This window comes from Cavia porcellus, unplaced genomic scaffold, assembly GCF_034190915.1.
Source record: "Cavia porcellus strain 051 isolate PalLab524CR breed Dunkin Hartley unplaced genomic scaffold, mCavPor4.1 scaffold_1, whole genome shotgun sequence".
Lineage (NCBI taxonomy): Eukaryota > Metazoa > Chordata > Mammalia > Rodentia > Caviidae > Cavia > Cavia porcellus.
In genome coordinates, this window is record NW_026947484.1 from 174670000 (window position 1) to 174689979 (window position 19980).

Sequence of the window (19980 nt, forward strand, 5' to 3'; positions counted from 1 at the left end):
ATACTGTTTTCCTGCTTCTAGCTTAATATTTTTTCTCTTGTTTTCCTGAATTCTGAGGTTTTGTTTTTAATTTTTAAAATTTTATTTTAAAAATAGTAAAACCCAACAAAATACAACAGAATAAAGCCAATCAAAACAAAGCAATGAAATTGATACAGAACTTCACAGCAAGGTAATAGGAAATTAACAAAGGCTATCACAGTATTTCTTGTTATCTTCACAGTGGTTGTCCATTCCATCAGACATAAAATCAAGCCAAACAGAATAAAATCAATCAAAACAGAATACTTGAATAAAGCAAAATTTTAAAAAAATCAGAACAAAACAGTGAGATCAATATTGGATTTCAAAAACAAGATATGGCCTTGAGCTCACTTTGTAACCCAGGCTGGTCTCGAACTCACAATGATCCTCCCACCTCAGCCTCCCAAAAGCTGGGATTACAGGCGTGAGCCACCACACCGGGCTCCAAAAACAAGATACAAGGAAATCTCCCATGTTTGCGCTCAGACCACCGGCCCTAGGCCTGCAAAGTTAGTCAAACAATGCAAACATTCAGCTGCTTTTTGTACTTCAGTCGGATCAATTCAGCCTGTCCTCTGAACCAATTGGCTGCTTTGGGGATGGTGTGGGGTGGGGATATCTTGATTTTCAGCCCAAGCTCTGGTAGGCACATGGGAGGTGCTTTTTGGCTTCTCTCTTCCTGGATCCCATATAGCTTGCTTGATTTCTGAGTTTTTCCTGTCATTACTTTCCTTCCCCAGCTTTCCATATTAACAGTAGAGTTTGGTCCAGGTTGGGAATCAGGGAGCCCTCGCCATTCTACCTGCTGTGTATGCAGGTTTCTGCTAGTTTCCTAACATGCCTTTTTATAAAATTGTATTCATGTATATAATAATACAAATACATACATATAAACATATATACATACACACAAAAGTATATATATACTTTTTTATGATTATAAAAGTATCTGTTTATTTCATAAAATTTAGAAAATACAAATAAAGCTTAAATATAAATCACCTATAATCTTTCCACTTGCAGAGAATCACTGTTACTGTAATATCTTAAGGTTCTTTTGTGTATGTACATGTGTGTTTGGGTGAATGTATTAAGTTTTATGCTTCCAGTAGGCCTTGCTTGCTAAGGACCTGGGATAAGAAGAGCTTCTGGATGACCTTTCAACTCTACTGTCCTTTGGCAAGATAGTGACCATCATTCCATTGCCTCTCACAGGGGTCTTAGGTCTTGCAAGCTCTTGTGAGATTGGTAATTGCCCTGGTGTTGGTGAACTCCATGAACCACAAATAGATGCAAAGCTCTCTGAGCTCTGTGGTAGTTCACTTTTCACTGGGCCATTTGAAGCAGGGCAGTGAATCAAACGTCTTTTCTATCTGGGGGAGATGACAAACACATCCAAAAATTCTAGATGCCATTATCATCTGTATTTTAGCAAGTAAAGACCTCAAGCTGCCAGACAGCAAAAAATAAGTATCTTAGAGGTTACTCTAAAAGCCAGTCAGACATACTCAGAGATACTTCATTGTAGCCTGTTTATTTTTATTTCATATACAATTTTAATTTATTTCTCGCACCTTTAAGAGAGTTAAACTATCAGATTTTAAATGGATGCTAGAAAACTGTTCAAGACTTTGGATAAGGCAAGAAGCAAATAGGTTTAAAATAGGTGGGCACAGTAAACACTGTAAGAAGGCACAGATGATAATAAAAAAGTAGACAGTTGCAAAAATGTGTGTAATATGTATGAGTAGAATAATAGTAATAGTGGTGTGACATAGAAGAGAGTCCAATCCCAGAAATTCGTAGATATCAAAACATCAAGAATAGTTGTCCAAACATTCACTGCCTTTCTGCCTTCTGCCCTCTCTTTTATGTTATGGGAGTGTATCCCGTTCGGGAGAAATGGGTCTGAGATTTGTCTTTTATTTACCATTGTTTTTTATTGCTCATCCTTTCATTTGTGATTATCATATTGCCCATAATATTTAGAATATCATTAGAGCATTTTCCAGGGTAGACATTTCAGTCTCATCAGATGTTACTTCAGACCATTTAGATTCTTTAAAATAAACCTGGCTAATGAACTGCACCATTTAAAATTCTTTGAAGCAGTCACGAAAAGTAATCTATTGTAGTTACAGGAAAAACTGGAGACTTAGAAATTAATTGCTTTTGAAAGTATTCAGTTTAAATTTTTTTTTTTTCCTTTGGTCTTTTGAGACAGGGTCTCTCTATGCAGTTCAGGCTGGCCTTGAGCTCACTTTGTAGCCCAGGCTGGTCTCAAACTCGCAATGATCCTCCTGCTTCAGCCTCCCAGTGCTGGGATTACAGGCGTGAGCCACCATGTCCAGCTCTCAGTTTAAATTTTACAATATCATTTTTTTTTTGTACTGGGGATCAAATTTATGATCTTGGTGCTTACCAGGCAGGCACTTGTGCTGCTGAGCTAAACCCCTGGCAAAATACCACTTTTTTTTTATTATAAAAATGCGTATTTATCATAGAAAAGTTAGAAGTGACATGAATACTGTTTCTCATATATCACATTGGTAGAAATTCAAATTTTTGATGAGAATACTTGATACTGGCAGAAGAGTGGTTCATGGAAGGAAACTGACAATGTACCAAATGATAAAAGGAGCTACAAAAAATAGTAGGTTGTGACTATATTCAATTCCATTAAGTGTTTTTTTTAACTTTTTTTTGAGACTGGGTCTCTATTGTAGAGGCTGATATTTAATTCACTGTGTACCCCAGACTGGCCTCAAACTGGTGGTAATCCTCCAGCCTCTCGAGTGCTGGGATTACCGGGATATGCCACCTCTCCCAGCCTTAAACACCATTTTTAATAGCTGCGTACAAGATGGATGCATCATCACTTTTTAAGCATTTTATGGTAGTTTTCCTTTTTTTGTTTTTTACAGCTTCAAATGATGCCGTATTGAACATTCTTATAACAAAATTTTTATTGAACATCCTTGCAACAAAATTTTTCAGTCTTTGTAATATTTCTTAAGGACAAATTTTTTGCATGAGGATGGGGTTCGAGAGTTTGCATAATTTTAAGGGTAGTCTTAGCTTCCTTTCTCTCTATCAGTTCAGTCAGCCTAGGGTCCCGTAAGATTAAGTCACCACTCAGAGAATACCAGTGTTTAGAGTGATATCATCCTTCTTTGTTACTGCTCAGGCAAAAGTGACAGAAGAACTAGCAGCAGCCACTGCACAGGTCTCTCACCTGCAGCTGAAAATGACTGTGCACCAAAAGAAAGAAACAGAGTTGCAGATGCAGCTCACAGAAAGCCTGAAGGAGACGGATCTTCTCAGGGGCCAGCTCCTCAAACTGCAGGCAGAGCTGTCAGGTATGTCCATGGTGAGGAAGATAGCATCATTCCATTGAAACTTAAGACAGTTACCTCTCCTTCCTCTCAGTCCCTTTGACATAATGCTTCTGAAGTTTATGAAGAACTGAGCCAACAATCAAAGTACACTAATCGAAAGCCTGTGTGATTATTTTACATAAAGGACAGCAAAAGGATTGACTTTATCCATGTAGATTTGATCAGTTGCTATTGTTCGCTATTGAGGAAGTCTAAGGCGAACATCTTTGATACTTATGACTGGCCTCATCTGACTCTTGACCCAGTGGATGTTTGAGGAAGAGGTGCTTCCTGTTGTAATTTACTCCTTCCTAGAAAATAGGTTGCAACACTAGTCTGGCACTCAGGCCCCCTGCCCAGTTCTTCTGCCGTTACATTGCCTGATTCATCCTAGCTTTGCCATAAGCCCTGCTGACTATGCCTCTGCTCATCCTGTCTTGCTTTTTATATAACCTTTGAGCTTGCTGTGCAGAGCAATATTTACCTCCAGTCCACTCTACATTCTGTTTCTTTCAGAAGATTTCTCAGTTTTTCCTGGAGCATTTGATCCCTCCTTTACAATTCTTTTTGCTTAGTGATTATGACCGTTGTCACAGATAGCCTGTGATAAGCACTGTTTCTGTATCTGTTCTCCCTTTCAGAATTCAGGCTCCTGGAAGACAAGGGTGGTGTTTTACTTATCTGTGTAAAGTCCTTTCCTCAATGGATGCTAGTTCAGTACTCAGCACAGAAGTGATGCTAAATATAGGTGATTCCTGGGGGGTAGTGGCATATTACCTGTAATCCCAGCACACAAGAGGCTGAGGCAGGTGGATCATTGAGAATTTGAGGCCAGCCTGGGCTACATGGGGAGTTTGAGATCAGTCTGAATTGCCTAGCAAGTCCCTGTCTCAAAAAATCTGGAAAAAAAAGCGGGGGGGGTGGTGATCGAATAGAAGATTTGTGAAAACTAGCATACTGATTCATCTGCCTTGCTGTACTGAAACCAATGCAGAGCTGGCTGTCACTCTGGCTACCAAAAAAATTGAGACTATCTTTCCTAGGCAGTGAGAGAGTGTCAGGTCCTGACCTAGATCCCTGTTCTTCCAAATGAGTGTACAGCAGAGGTTAAATTAAAAAAGACAAATTGTATGAATTTTAGGGCTCCAGGAGGGTCAAAACCCTTTAGTCGAGCACGAGACTCCCACAAAGCGTTCTCTGGATTAGCCCACTTTTATTAGGACTAAGACAAAAGGTGGGGAAACTGAGGAAAGCATAGGAAATGAGCAGGACCTGGCTGGGGGGTCACTTCAAAGACTTCCCCAAGTAGTAGGTTAAGCCAATATAAGAGAACCATCTTATCTCCAAGATAACATTTATGGTAGGAGTGAGACTGCAGGAGTGAGATGCCTGCAGCTGCAATCTCTATTTACTTCATTAGTGTTGGAGCCAAGGTGTCTTCAGCTGTGGCCTTATCTTGCTCTTTGAGGTATCTCTGGCCTCCCAGGCCACTGCAGGCCTCAGCCAGGACTAGTGATTCATAGAGGTTCACTTACTATGAATCAGCTCCCATCTCCAAGCAAAGGCCTAGGACAGACTCATAGATAAACATAGAAAGCCAATTAGTGAAATTTAAATCTTGCTCAGAGTTGCTGGGTAGTGGTCCCCAACAAGAGAGGCCCAGGACTAATACTATACCAAAGCCTGTTTGGTGAGGTAAAATGGTAAAGGAGATGAAATTGCCAGAGTGATCAGTTTTGAAAGTAGCCTGTGGACTTGGAATGTTCCTTTTCATTTTGCATGTGTAGAAGATGACACTCACATTAGAGATGACTCATTGTGTGGTAAATATGGGTTGGTAAGAGGGCAACTTATTGCTTGTTAGAATATGATGTACGCCCAGGAGGGAATGGCTGAAAGAGGTGAGAGCTGGATGCTTGTGTGGTAGGATGGTTAGACCCTGCATACAGCTTTAACAGAGCTGCTAGGATGCCACATTGCCCCCTGCTGCTCTGGTTCTGGTTCAGTCTCTCTGCTCTTCTCTCCAGAGCTTCAGGAAACCTCTGAGCAAGCACAGTCCAAATTAAAAAATGAAAAGCAGGGCCGGAGGCAGCTGGAACTCAAGGTGACAACTCTAGAGGAAGAACTGTCAGACCTTCGAGCTGAGAAGGAGTCCCTAGAAAAGGTAAGTTCCACAAGCCAGGTCTCTCTCTTGGACCCAAGTAGCCAGCGTTAACTGTTTAATAAACTTTTTTATTTTCCTTTAAAAATTACAGTAGGGCCAGGTGTGTTGGCACAGGCCTATAATCCCAGTACTTGGGAGGCTGAGGCAGAAGAATCCTTGCAAGTTCAAGACCAACTTGGGCTACAAAATGTGCTCAAAGCCAGCCTAAACTGCATAATGAGACCCTGTCTCAAAAATGGCAAAAAAAAAAAAAAAAAAAAAATTACAGTAGTATGTATCCATTAAAGCAAGTGTAAATAATACAGAAAATTGTAAAATGCAAAATTCTTGGTCCCATCTCTCCTGTTTGAGTTAGAGATAACAGCTATAAATACTGAAATGTATGATCCTTCCAGATTGTTTTCTGTTATGCATAAAATATACATACTCTCTGATACCTACATATACATATGCTGATAACCTTTTTTTCCCCCCATGGGGATCAAACTTACAACCTCATGCTGGCTTGTCAGGCAGGCACTTATGCCACTGACCTGTTTAAATAATAATGGCCTCATGTTTAATACTTTTCTAAAAAGTGTTGTGAACATCTGTTTTATATAAGAATTAGAGTTTGGGGGTAGGGCAGGGCTGGGGATTGAACCTGAGTACTCATACACAAGCACAGATCCATGGTCAAGCCTTGTTTTTTTTGTAGCTTTTCATAATAATGAGTCTTTATGAGTCTAATTTAATTATTTATCTTTTTTTTTGGTACCAGGAATTGAAGTCATGACCTTGAGCTTGCCAGGCAGGCACTGTGCTGCTGAGCTATATCCCTGGTGGTACTGTTTGTTGGTTTGTTTGAGACAGGGCCTTGATACGCAGTGTAGACTGGCCCTGAAGTCACTTTTGTTTCCCAGGCTGGTTGCTAATTTAAGTCCTTTTGCCTTAGCCTCCCTTGTGCTGGGATTATAGGCGTGTACCACCACACCCAGCCCTCAGTACGTATCTATATATCTACTTTTTATTATTTCAAGGTGCTGTGAACATCCTTACATTGTGATTATTTTAGTGACTTTGTTTAAGCATTCTCAAAGGATAGATTGCTTGAACTAAAGTCATAGGTTCGATGGAAATGCTATGCATCCCAAATTTTTTTAATCTTTTTGTTTGTTTGTTTTTTGTTTTTTGGTCTTTTTTGTTTTTATTGGTACCAGGGATCGAACTCACGACCGCACGCTTGCAAGGCAAGCGCTTATGCGGCTGAGCTAAATCTCCAGCCCCCTTAATCTTTTTTAATCAAATTTTATTATTCTCAAAGAACATGCTACTTACACTTTCAGTACTGTATGAATAAACTCATTCTCTGTACATATATCACCTTGTCTAACCTTTATTGACACCATAGGTGTAATGTAATGTTTTCCTTTACTATGCATTTTTATTAGAAGTAAATTTTTCATGCATTTAATGCCTACTTGTATTTCTACTATGAATTCTTTTAATGTCCTTTACCCTCTTTTCTATTGGTAAGTTTGATTGGCAAGTCCTATTAAGGGTATCAATCCTCTGTTAGTCATGGGTTTTGCAAATATTTTTCCATTTGGCTCTTTTTTGTTGTGTTTTTTGCAGTACTCAGGATTGAACTCATGGCTTTTATATTAAGCTACATCCCTTGCTTTGTTTTTATTTGTATCTTGAGACATGGTCTTGATAAATCACTAAATTGCCCAGACTGGGCTCAAATTTATAATCCTTCTGCCTCAGACTTCCAGAGTACTGAGATTATAGGAATATACCAGCACACCTAGCAGTCACCTTGTCTTGAGCCCTGATTTTATGATAGGCAGTTTGCTATCATCTAATTTTGTGGTGTATCTTATCTTTGTTGGTTGCAGGATATTTAGCCCTATAGAACAAAATGAGAACATTCCTCATTTTCTATGTTCTAGAACAATTTAAACATGAAAAGAACAGACTGTTACCGAAAGTTCAACCAAACACTAACAAAGCCTAGTGCCTTCTTAGGAGAAATCTTAGTCTACACTTAGTTTCTTCTATGATTTTATCAGTTTTAGTTTTAAGCCATTGGGGATGGGGATTTAGCTCAGCGGCATAAGCGCCTACCTTGCAAGCAGGCAGTCGTGAGTTTGATCCCTGGTACTGATAAAAAGGAAAAAGACCAAAAAAAAAAAAAAAAAGTTTTAAGCCATTTTTTTCCTGTTTTTTTTGGGGGACTGATTTCAGTTTTACCTGAAACAGTTTTACTGTTTTTAAGTGATTATCCTTATAATTTTTATGAACATGACTTACTGCTTCCTTAAATTATAGTTTGCGAAATTTCTGGATGTGTGTATTTTAAAGCCTTTCATAAGACAGCTATCCCAAGAGAATATGTCCATTTGTTTTCCCACTAGCAAGGTATGAAAGTATCAGCTTCCAATTGCACTCACCAACAACAAGGTGTTCTCTAGCTCTTTATAGAGTATTAAAGTCCTTATTTGCCTTTTTTTAATCACAGTTTTTCTTACTCATAGCCAAGAATGTTAATTATGCCATAATTCCCAAAATGGAATACAGACTCATCTAAGTAACTGTCGCCATCGCCCCTTACCTTCTGGTAACCATTAGAGCTGATAGTGACTGTTCTCTTATTCCTAAGAACCTCTCAGAAAGGAAAAAGAAGTCAGCTCAAGAGCGCTGCCAGGCTGAGGAGGAGATGGATGAGATCCGCAAGTTGTACCAGGAGGAACTGGACAAACTTCGACAACTCTTGAAAAAGACTCGTGTGTCCACAGACCAAGCAGCTGCAGAGCAGGTAATGGGAAAGTGAAGTTCTCTAGGAATAAAAGGTGTGAAGGAGTGAGAAAAACTTCTAATTTTTCTTCCCTATCCATTAGTATCATTTCTTACAGTTGATATTCTTCACTTTGGAGAAAAGTTGAAAAAACTTATCCAAATATATTCAGGAGAACAGGATCAAACAGAGAGTCTTTTTGCCTTTAAAGATTAGTTCTTTAATATCTAATTGTATAGGGGCTGGGGATTTAGCTCAGTGGCATAAGCACCTGCCTTGTAAGCAGGCAGTTGTGAATTCCGTCTCCGGTACCGATTAAAAAAAAAAAATCTAATTGTATAAGTAAAGCATGAAAAAAAAATCTATTGAAATTCTAACTGTGTGAAGTCCTCAGTGGCTAGATGACCTAGGTGTTATAACTTGGGCCCCGGTATAAAATCCAAGGAAACAAGAGTCCAAAAATTTAAGTAGCAAAGGCTTTATATTGAGCCAGTCCTGGCGGCACAGTCTCTCCTGGATCGACCCAAAGACTGCGCGCCCAAGACTGGGGAAAGGGGTTTTTAAAAGTAAGGGAAAGTGGGGGGAAACCTGCAAGGCCATTAAACCTGTTGACCTGCATCTGGAAACTATATTGCTGTCCACTTAGCTCTGACAATCTCGGGAGTTCCTGGTATTCCTTAAATTACTCCCATCCTGCAGACTGACATTATCTCAGAGTGGCACGTCTGCAGCAATATTTGGAGAAGAAAGTGGAGAGTTAATTATCTCAGGACAGCTTGTCTTCGCTAGTGAGTGCGAAGGGGTCACGAGTTATGAGACGCTGGAACTTAAGTTTTACAAAGATCTGATATCTAACTCATTTGATACATACAGAACAAAAGGAAAGCACCGATCGGGGTTTGGGCCATAGTATTACCCGGTAATTTCTTTTAAGCTAAGCATTTCTTAAAATTGGGGCAGGCTCATTTTATGACAGATCATCACCAGGTCGGGGAGAGGTCACCAGAAACCCAAATTCTTTATGGCCCAGATAGGTGGGTGGGGGGAGGCAATAAGGCGCGCTACAGGAAAACGGCGAGTATCTATCTTGTGGGAAAAGTAACTAAGGTTAGGTAAAAAGGTTAAACTCATACACAAATCTCCCTGCATAAAAACAAGTTACTTCAAACAATGTGTAAATTAGTGGGCCTTCTAGTCTTCTTTAGCTCTTTAGCGAAGAATAGAGGCGCCTAACCGTGATTAACAACCCTTGTTAGCTTGTTTTAGCACCACTCTTCTTGTTTGTAGAGGGCCGCTCTGGTTAACATCTCAATTAAGTGAAATTCTTGCAATTCTTTACAGAGGAGAGTATTGCTCAACATATCAATTGGGTCACTTAACATATCAGTTAGGGAAAAAGGATAGAAAAAAAAAAAACATTTAGTAAGCCATGGTACAAGTTTGCTATAATACACATATAACGAAGCTATTTTCTTAGAGTACAACACTAGGTACATCATCTGCCTTGAAAAGGAAGAATTTATTTAGTAATCAGGTAAAACTGACAACAACCCAAAAAAGTCAGAACTTATGGACAGTGGCAGGACACAGCTGAATGTTCCACAGTCTTTCTCACTGTACCTTTAAAACCTTTACATGTAAGTTAGAGGGCACTGGTGCCCTCAAATTAATTACCTCTGGCAATTTTGGCAAGAAAAGAAAATGTTTCTGAACCTATAGAGTTTAGGGTGTGGACACTATAATTTTGTTTAGGTTTTAAAGTTAGAGGACATTGGTACCCTCAATTTAATCACCTTTGGGAATTTTGGCAAGAAAAAAATGTTTCTGGTGCAGTAGAGTTTGGGGTGTGGACCCTAAGAAGTGCACATTATCGCTTTGCCTTCGGGGGTCCTGTCTGGACAATCACATCTTTATCTGGTTGGAGTGACTTTTGGAGTCCTAATAACCAGTGATACCTTCTTTATTTAAAAAGCACAGTTACTTATAAAAGTAGTTAAGGTCTTTCAGGCTCTTGTTTCTTGATTAAATCAGGCCATTTATATATTCTTTTGCCCGATGAGAATGGGCTCCCTTCAGCGCAATGGGACCACCTAGGATGTGACTTCTGTTTTCTCTTGGCAGCTGTCTGCAGTGCAGGCTGAGCTACAGACCCACTGGGAAGCAAAGTGTGAGCATCTGTTGGCCTCTGCCAAGGATGAGCACCTGCAGCAGTACCAGGAGGTGTGCGCAGAGAGGGATGCCCACCAGCAGAAGCTGACATCCCTTCAGGAAAAGGTAGCTGCTTTCCCGGGCCAGGCAGTTAAGCAGCTCAGCTGACTGGAGCCAGCAAGGTGCTTAAGTCCGGTAGACCCATTTGATCCTAGATGTGTTAATAGCTTGAAAACAAAAACTCACTTGTCTCACTGTTCATTTTGTCAGTTATCTTTTATATGTACTGATGTGGAATGACAGCAGTGACCTGGAAAAGATTAAAAATAGCACTAGTGTTTAGGAACAAGTCTTTTTTTTTAATCCTTTATTTATTAAGCAAATATATATCCCTAGCCACTGTGCCAGAGAAAAGGTACACAAAGAACTCTGTCTTCCCACAGTTAAGAAAGGGAAACAAAGATTTCCTTTAAGTGCTATGGGTCCAAGAAGAGGAAGTGCCTAGGGGAATTGGGAAGGCTTCCCAAAGGAGGTGGCTCTTAAGCAGAGCCAAGAACAAGTGGCTGTGATAAGTAGATAGGGAGGCAGAACGTCCTATGCAAAGGCATTGAGATAGGATCAAGTCTTCATGTATGAAAAGGAAAGAGGTAGAAGGTGGCTCAGGGTCATGGTATTAAAGCCCCATATCTGGAGGTCAGCTCCTTCCCTTAAAGTATTTAGTCAAAAACCTTTAACTCAGACATCTTTGAAGTCATCTTGGAGGTAAATGAGTTGCTCCTACTGTTGAATGCTTATGTGTATGTGATTATAGTTCTTACCTATTGCCTTGCCTCTTCTTGAATTGAATGATGAGGAAATAGATTGTTCTTCATCTGTGGTCTGGGGTAGGAGCTGAAGAGGTGGTCCCAGTGGACCTATGTGAGTCTGTGGCTTGATACTTAGGATGATTGTCCTCCACTTGGGTTTCCTGACCTTTATGTAATATTCTAGGTTCCTGAGCCCACAGCCATGGTCTGTTTGTTTTGCAGTGTTTAGCCCTCGAAGCCCAAGTCACAGCCCTCATGGAACAAAATGAACAGCACACCAAGGAACTAGAGAAGAACAAATCCCAGTTTGAAGTCACAGCTGCTGACCCCTCAGAGAAGGTGAGAGCTAGTACTATATTTTGAAGAACCAGTAAACTACATCATGTCAAAGGGTGGTATATGCATATCAGGCATTTGGAAAGCATGTGGCCTATATCTTTGGTGGCTGACTTAAAAATCAAACCTTTAGAGCCTTAAACTCTGGAAATTCCAAAAAGGGCTCTATTAGCCTTTGACAGATACAGGAAGTATCTTTGAATAATAGGAGACTAGAGGGTGACCAATCTTTGTCACTCATGACAACTCTCATTGGTGGGAAGGAGTAAATGGTCTTTAACAGTTATGGCCCCATGTACCACAGCATGCCTGACCCTCTGTCAAAGTGGGCTTGTTATTTGATATTTCTCTCTCCACAGTGACAGTTCTTAGTATCTCCTTTTGTGTTCAGCTGTGTAGAATGTTAAGATGGTGTCATTTTAGCCTTCCAAACCCCTCTGGAATTTCAGTACATCTCTTAATGAGTTGATTTTGGCAACATGTTTTTGATCATCACACAGGTCAAGAAGATCATGAACCAGGTGTTCCAATCATTGCGGGGAGAATTTGAGCTGGAAGAATCTTACAATGGCAGAACCATTCTGGGTACCATCATGAGTACAATCAAGGTATAGCCAGCTAGCTGCTGACTGTTTCATTGGAATGGGTATTTTACTCTTTTAAGCACTCTGCAAGGGATTGTGAGTAAGAACACTGGGCTATTCATCAGTAACTGGTTTTTCTTGGAATGACTTTTTCCTGGCGGGATATGCCAGCCTTTTCCAACATGGAGAAGCACAGTCATTTTACCTAACAGAGAGCTGTGTTAATGAGGACCGAGGAGCTCGCATGGCTTCCTGTCTTTCAGTGACAATCTCTTCCTTCTTGGGTTTTAAACAGATGGTAACTTTGCAGCTGTTGAACCAGCAGGAACAAGAACAGGAAGAGAGCAGCAGTGAGGAAGAAGAGCAGCCTCAGGGACCATCCCAGGAGCAGTCAGGTTCAGCCACTGCTGGGCCGTCTCTAGCATCCCTGGGTGGGGAGAGACAGGAGGCCTCAGTGATGCCATTGGAGCTGGGAGTCGGGGAGGCTGTCTCATCACCACCACAGGTGCTTGCTATGTACCAGGATGGAGTACAGAGAAGGGAAGGGGCATCATCAGAAGCAGAGATGCTCCCAGATGTCAGAAATGGTTCCCTGACCCCTGAAGCAGCTTGCATTCCAGCCCACAGATTTCCAGGGCCCCCAACTTCAATTCCTCCTAAGCCTCCAGGTCCTGTGACCATGGACTGTGAGTATGAGGAGACACTTGCTGATTCCCCAGTGGCAGCCAAGCTTGACAACCCACTAGGAAAGTTGCATGTTGGGGAAATAGCCCAAGATGACAATCCACAAGAAAGCTCTCAGATGCTGTCACTGACTCCAGACCCAGAGAAGCAGGACCCACCATCCTTGAAGTCTGAAAGCCCAGAAGGAGACCCCCAGCCCCCAGAGTTCAAAGAAGGTGAGACAGACATTAGCACCCCTGGTTCCTGCGTAGCACTGTCAAGCATAGAGACCAGTACTGCAACTATAGAGGCCACCCTCGGACCCCTCCCCGACTCTCAGCATTCCAGGTATGTTCCTTTGAGCGCAGTGTTGGTAACTCTGTGTGAGAGTTGTCTCTGTTTTGTCCAGTACTGGCACTCATCACTCTTAGATTACTGACTAGACTACTCATTCATTCATGTATTTACTTCATAACACCTATTATGCACAGGGCTTTGTGGTAGCTGTGCTGATGGTGGGTATGGAGGGTAGATGTGGTTTCTGAGTTCTAAAAGCTTACAGTTCAGCTGGGCATGGTGGTGCATTCCTATAATCCCAGTACTTGGGAGGCTGAGGCAGGAGGATCACCATGAGTTTGAGGCCAGCCTGGTGAGTCCAAGGCTAGCCTGAACTGAGATCTTATCTCAAAACAAAAATGCATTAATTAATTAAATAAAAGCTTACAGCCCAGTGGGGAAGACATACATATTATACCATAGGGTGGGTATTAAAAGAAACAGGGTATTGTGATAGAGACTAAGGTGTGATGTTCTAAATTAGATAGAGTAGTTAGGAAAGGATTTCGAGACTGTAACATCTAAACTGAGACTTGAGGATGGAAAGGAGTCATCCATACCAAGAGCAGGAAGAAGAAACTGCAGAAAGAAAAGCATATGCAAAGGCCCTGTGATGGGTAAGAATATACTATAATCAATGAACTAAAAAAATAAAGGTACAGTAAATAGGTGAATGGTATTAAGATGGAAGTCAGAAAACCAGGGAGGGCCAGGATACATGAGATAGTGTCACTGTTTAAATTTGATGTAAGTACAGTGAGAAACTGCTGAGGGGATTTAAGCAGAAGAGTCATGTCTGATATTTTAACTATAGAGGACTGCTCTAGCTGTACTCTGTGGGAAGGCCTATTGCAGCGTGTGGGAACAGCCACTGGCACGGAGGTGGGGGTTCCTGAGTGATTCTTAGCACAGGGCAGGTGAGCAGGGACAGTAACATTGTCTATGATGTGATTTTCCTTCAGTTCTAAGGATGAAGAGGAGGAACTGTTTCAAGGAGCAGCTTTGAAACTTCCAAGGCCCAAATCACAGTCTGAGGAGGATGAAGATGAGGTGGTAAGGAAATCCCAGGTCCTGCCGGGTCCTCTCACCAACACCTGGGGACCCTTTCCCACCGGCTTGGAGAAGAGAAGTGCAGTCTGTTGGTGGCCCACTGCCTGGACCCTGTGTCCTGGGCCCTGTGGGAGCAGACTTGGAGCTGGGAGAGGGCAGCTCCGCAAGTGTGGAGGAGATGGTCAGGTACCACTTTACTCTTGACCTCTGGCCACATAGGAATGAGTTCTACTCAGAGTGAGGGATGGTGGGCTGCTTAGTCATGCATTGGCATGCCAAAGCTTGGGTTTTCCCGGATCTGCTAGGATGTTATTTATATTTTAGAATTGGAAACGACTTTGAAGATCACTTTGTTGGTATCTTTATTAGACAAAGAAACAAAGGCTCAGCGGGATAACTTACCTAAAGCCACAGGAATGAATGGTGGGGTAGGGATCGAAACCCCAAGTTCCTAAGATACCTGTTGCTGAGCACTTTGTTTACTTCGCTCACTTTCAAGTGGCTGCCTTGTGTTATCATCACAACACCTGGGCATCAGATGGGCTCAGTATCGATAGTGTCACCTTGCTTTATGGAGTGAAGGCCAGCAGTGTAAGCTTCTAGCAGAGCCTGGATTAGAGGCTGCACCTGCCATGCCCTGTTGTGCTGGTTAACATGGCTGGCTGTGGGCCATTGTGACTGCTGTGATGAGTTTTCACTGATGCAGAGAATACAGATAAACTTCAGTCCACATTTCCAGAGACAGAAATGTGAGGCTGAATGGATGCCATTTGTGTTCTGTCATATGTCACTGAGAGGGTTTTTGCCTTTTGCCAAGAGGCAGTGACAAATCTGGATTCAGCTTGTTTGTGCCAGAGCCCTTCTCTTTGGCTTCTCTGCTTTGAGGGAAGTATGCCAGTTCCTGCCATTACCCTTTTTTCAAGAATTAAATTTTGCTTTGAGAAAACCAAGTAAAAATTCTGCAGTAAAAGAGTAAAAGAAAAAAAAAGAAAATGGATATCCCAAGTGATTGCCTATGTATAGTTGGAATTTTTAAGTTAGCAGTATATAATTGGCGTTAATGCTCCCACCACCAAGTTAACATCTGTAGCTTGTATGTAGTGGAAAATATTTCATATCGTCACTTAATCCTCTACTAACCCAGTGAGGTAGACACTCTTACCTCATTTTATAGATCCTAACACTGAGAGATTAAATAATGTAACTCAGTTTTTATGGCTGTTAGAGGGGGAGAGCCAGAACCTTAAAAAGAAAACAGAAGGTATGAACTATACTAAGTCCTGTTCTGTCAGAGTTTAGCAGTCACCTAGTTAATGGCCACAGAAGTATAAGTTCTTTTAGCTGGTGGTCAGTGGGATTAACTCAGAGACCTCTGAATATGTTGCCTTCTCTGGGTCTGGCCTGCATGGAGACTGATTGTAGTCAGCAGGAGCTTACTGAGCAGAAAGTACCTTAACAGAGACTATTCAGTTTGTATCTGTCTCTAGTATCAATCCTTGCTGCCCCATTGGGATCTGTTCCCTTCCAGTCCAGAGAGAAAAAACCAGGAGTTCATGCTATGAAAATGCTGGGAAAGTCTTCTACATGGCCACTGTGTTAGTCATGTTTTTGTTACTATTACGTGATACCTGAAATTATAAGCTCATAAAGGGAAAAGGTTTATTTTGGCTTACAGTTTCAGAGGTTTCAGTCTATGGTTAATTGGCTTTGTGGCTTTCGTGCCTAAAGCAAAGCAAAACATGGCAAAACCACACAAAACCATTCACATCATGGTGGTAGAAGGGAGAGAATAAGGAAGAGGGTATGAGGTCCTACTGTCTCCGTCAGGAGCTCCCCTCCATTATTTAAAGTTTCCCCTCAGGTCCAATCTTTTAAAGTTTCCACTATCTTCCAGAGGTACCAGGCAAGGGAGTAAGCCTTTAATAACAAAGAGCCTTTGGTGGACTCTTAAGGTCCCAACTATAGCAATCCTTAATCCCCCTTATGTCCCTTCCTCGTTGAAAGTACGGGTGGAGGGAAATCAGGGTTGTGGGCAGCGGGGCCCTGTGTCCCTGGGTTTTCTTCATGTCGGGAGGTCCCCACTTGGGAGTGTGGCCACCCCTCTAAATTCAACTCTTTTTCAAAGGAGTCACATCCAGAGGCAGGCAGGTTACTAACTTAGGCCACAGCAGCTATTGTTTTTGATGTGATTGTATTCTTCACAACTTCCTGTCAACTTCCTCCATCCTTTTTCCTCTCAGGGTTGTTCTGTTCCTCTGTTTCTTTCTTGCACTTCCAGCTCTTCTCTTTTATGACTCCTTTTTCTGCACAGAAAATGTGTAAGTTACCAAAAGAGAGAAAGATCTGTCAAATCAATACACATGCTTGATAAATAAATGACAAAACTAGCCAAACAAAGTTGGTCTTTTTGTCTCTGTTGCAAGACCGCTTTCCGCATGCCGTCTCAGCTTTATCTGGCAGCTTAGGTTGCAGGCCTCTGAGCTGGTTCCCAGGACATCTCCTTTCAGACCTGGAGCTGGGAACAGATGTTGAACCACTTCACCTTACAGGCAGGAAGTTGGGGGCAGGAACAAGTGAGGACTGACTATTCTTTCCTGTTTTGTCAGAGCATGAAGGGACGCCCACCCCCAACACCCCTTTTTGGAGATGACGATGATGATGATGACATTAACTGGCTGGGATGAAGACCCAGGAAATTGGTGCACAGATTTCTCTACTGGCCCTTCCCAATAAGCTTGATTTTGCACAGCCAGCCCTGGGTCTAGGCAAGCCGCAGGGTGAGGTCAAGGTGAGCAGTTCAGATCCTGAGTTAGCCTCTGGGAGCCTCCACCTGACTTGGTGAAGAGGATCATGACTCTTGCTTCAGAGCTGGTGTTTGGAGCAGCCCACAGTGGTCTTGCCTGCAAGGCCCATGTGGAGGAAGGGCTGCCAGGTTTCTCTCCCACAAAATACCTGCCCTCTCGCAAGCTTCTTCTTTTCATTCACTCTCAGACTGACCTGAGAGCCCAGCTTCGTCTGTCTGTCAGAACCAGCTGTGTCCCAGCAACAAGACCTGTCTGCTGGGCCGAGGTCTCCCTGGAGAACCGAAGGGAGACCACACCATCTCCATTCCTGTTGTCAGCAGCCTGGCCTGCTATCCTAGGATATGTATCTTTTTTCTCTGCCTTAAGTCTTATACATGAAGTCAACAAGTATTTGAAATTAACAAAACTAAAATAAATGACTAATGAAATTTGACTCAACCCTTGGGGAAAAATTGGTTCCAAGGGCTGTCAGTGGTTCTCTTGAGAATCCAAGGGTGGGAGCAGTAAATGGATCTGTTAATGTGCACAAAAGTGTTATCACCTGTTCCCTTTGGTACTGGAACCTGAAACTTAGGCTTCCAAAGAAGGTTACCACTTAGCTGTCCCAGCTTGATCCGGCCTGCAGATCAACAAGTCCAGAACTCCTGGAGGGGAAACGGGGATTAAATAAAAGACATAGGGGAGACAAAAGAGACGAAGGCAAGTTGATGTAATCCAATCAAGCCTCCGGTTTATTCAGAAAATGATCACACCTTTTATAGGCTAAGGGCGGGAGCTGGGACAGGAAGAGGTTAAACAGATGAATACAACAGGGTCACTGTCACATCTGGATACGTGACGTAAGCAGGAGAGGATTATGGTTAATGTAGGCAGACGCAGTGCCCATAACGAGAGTCATGGAGGCAGCAATGCCTGTCACTTGGCTCCCTATACCAGCTCATCCCAGCTACATAAGGCTCAGGGACTCATGTTATCTGAGGACCAGACCTTAAACCATTTCTCTCAACTAAGCCATTGTTCTTGACACCTGAAGGAGTCTTCACTTTGGGAGTAGCTTCATTCTCTCTGAGATCAGAGGACCAGGATTAATGCAGAGAAGAGCAGTAAGAATAAGTTTGTGGCCATATTATTCACCTTAGGCTCTTCCAAAAACCATGCAAGTAATCTTCAAAAATAAAAATGTTACTGACTTTAAGTATTGATAAGATAGGAACCTTTCAGGGCGAGATGATGAGCACCTATAATCCGAGCCTATGGGAGCCTGAAACAGGACACTGTGATTTCAAGGCCAGCCTGGGCTACATAGTGAGTGTGAACCACATAGCGAGATCTTGTCTAAATGAGTAAGTGTATGAGAGGAACCTAAATTCCAGTCTGTTTAGCCCTACATCACTGTTGTAGGATTTGTCCTTGTCTCCCCAATGTGGGCCTGGAGGGCATTAAGAACAACCAGGTATTAACTTCTGTTATTTAACAAATAGGCGCTGCTGGCTGCCTGTGCATAGACTTCTTGCCTGCAGCAGCCATTAAAGGAGACACAAAGGGTTGTCCCCTTTATAGGGACAGACTCAGACTTAAAGTAGTAAAGCAACTTGTCCAAAATTATATAGCCAGCAAGCACAGAACAGAGTTTTAGTTCCTGGCTGTCTGCTGGAGGAGCCTGGGCTCTAGAACACTGCCCTGCCAGACTGCCATTGGCTGAGAGGAATGAGTCATGCAGAAAAGACTAAGATTGTATTTGCATCAGCATCCTAGATGACTGTATTCGTTATGCATCCAGACATGTACTAATAAAAGTATAGGCTTCTGGCTTCTACCTGGCATCTCTGGAGACAGATTTTCTACCCCTTTAGAGTAAGATGCAAAAAACACAAGTTTTTCAGTCTTTACTTCTGTGTTCCATGAGTGTTGTGTGGCCTCAGCCAAGTTAGTTGGCCTTTCCTCACTAGCTCCCTCATGAAAACAGAGCTGATGAAGAACAATTTTAGCTGGGCATGATGGCACAGGCTTGAAAATCCAGCACGTGTTGGGAAGCTAAAGCAGGAAGATCACAAGTTTGAGCCCAGCCTGGGCAATTAGCTGAGACATGTGTCAGAATTTTACAAGGGCCAGGGTTATAACTCAATGCAGAGGGCCTGGGGTCAGTCTTCAGTACTCAAGAAAAGTAAAGGATGGAGTGAAAGCTGCTTCTGTGGCCTATTAACTGGGTGATTAGTTCTTTGTTCTTCAGCTTCCTCATCTGTAAGGTAGAGGCAGCAAAATTCCTATTTTGTTGTGAGAACTGAGTGAACTAACATTTGTAGAGTGCATAGAACACTGCTTGGCACACAGTAACTACTAATATAGATGTTGGGTACATTTTAAAAATTTGCCAGTAGTAGTAGTGCGTGCCTGTAATGCCTGCTGAAGCAGGAGGATCACTGTTTGCGCCTGGGCTACATAGTGAGGTCAAGGCCAGCCTGAACTACATAGCAAGATCCTTTCTCAATCAATGTTTTAAAAAAAGTAAATAGAGAAAATGCCACTTTTTGTGATTTGGCTCTGAAGAGTGTAGAAAAGACAGCAGTGGATTGCTTACTAAGTCTAATGTATAATCACTCTCTACAGCCTAAACTTAAAAACACTTTTTAGACCTCTCTCTACTATAAACATCACTTACTGGCCACCTTAAGGTTCCGTTTCAGCAGTACACAGGAGAGGAAACCCTAGGGCAGGACTTGGTGATGGATGGATGAGCCTCTACTGAAACTTTATACCTGTCGGGGCCCTGGGCAGCTTTCCAGTTCCCTGCACACTTGAGAATATACCTAGCAGTTCTAGAGACATCATATACCCCACCTTCCGTGACAGTGCTTATACATGGGAAAGAAGTCATTGTTTTGCTTCTGCCCTCACAGAGAGCAGGTGCT

The 19980-nt window shown here is 42.2% G+C and overlaps 1 protein-coding gene across 3 annotated transcripts in view; it reads left to right on the top strand.

Annotated features, from left to right (window-relative positions):
* Fkbp15 (FKBP prolyl isomerase family member 15) overlaps window positions 1–17504 on the top strand; it is a 69062-nt gene extending 51558 nt beyond the window's left edge. For all 3 annotated transcript variants that reach the window (XM_063260516.1, XM_063260520.1, XM_063260523.1), the window contains 9 exons: window positions 3212–3383; window positions 5429–5565; window positions 8210–8365; window positions 10466–10618; window positions 11521–11637; window positions 12135–12242; window positions 12514–13229; window positions 14180–14270; window positions 16874–17504. In XM_063260516.1, the coding sequence (XP_063116586.1) occupies window positions 3212–3383; window positions 5429–5565; window positions 8210–8365; window positions 10466–10618; window positions 11521–11637; window positions 12135–12242; window positions 12514–13229; window positions 14180–14270; window positions 16874–16951 (1728 nt within the window). In that variant the 3' untranslated portion in view covers window positions 16952–17504. The remainder of the gene's footprint in view (window positions 1–3211; window positions 3384–5428; window positions 5566–8209; window positions 8366–10465; window positions 10619–11520; window positions 11638–12134; window positions 12243–12513; window positions 13230–14179; window positions 14271–16873) is intronic.
* The last annotated feature ends 2476 nt before the right edge of the window (window positions 17505–19980 follow it).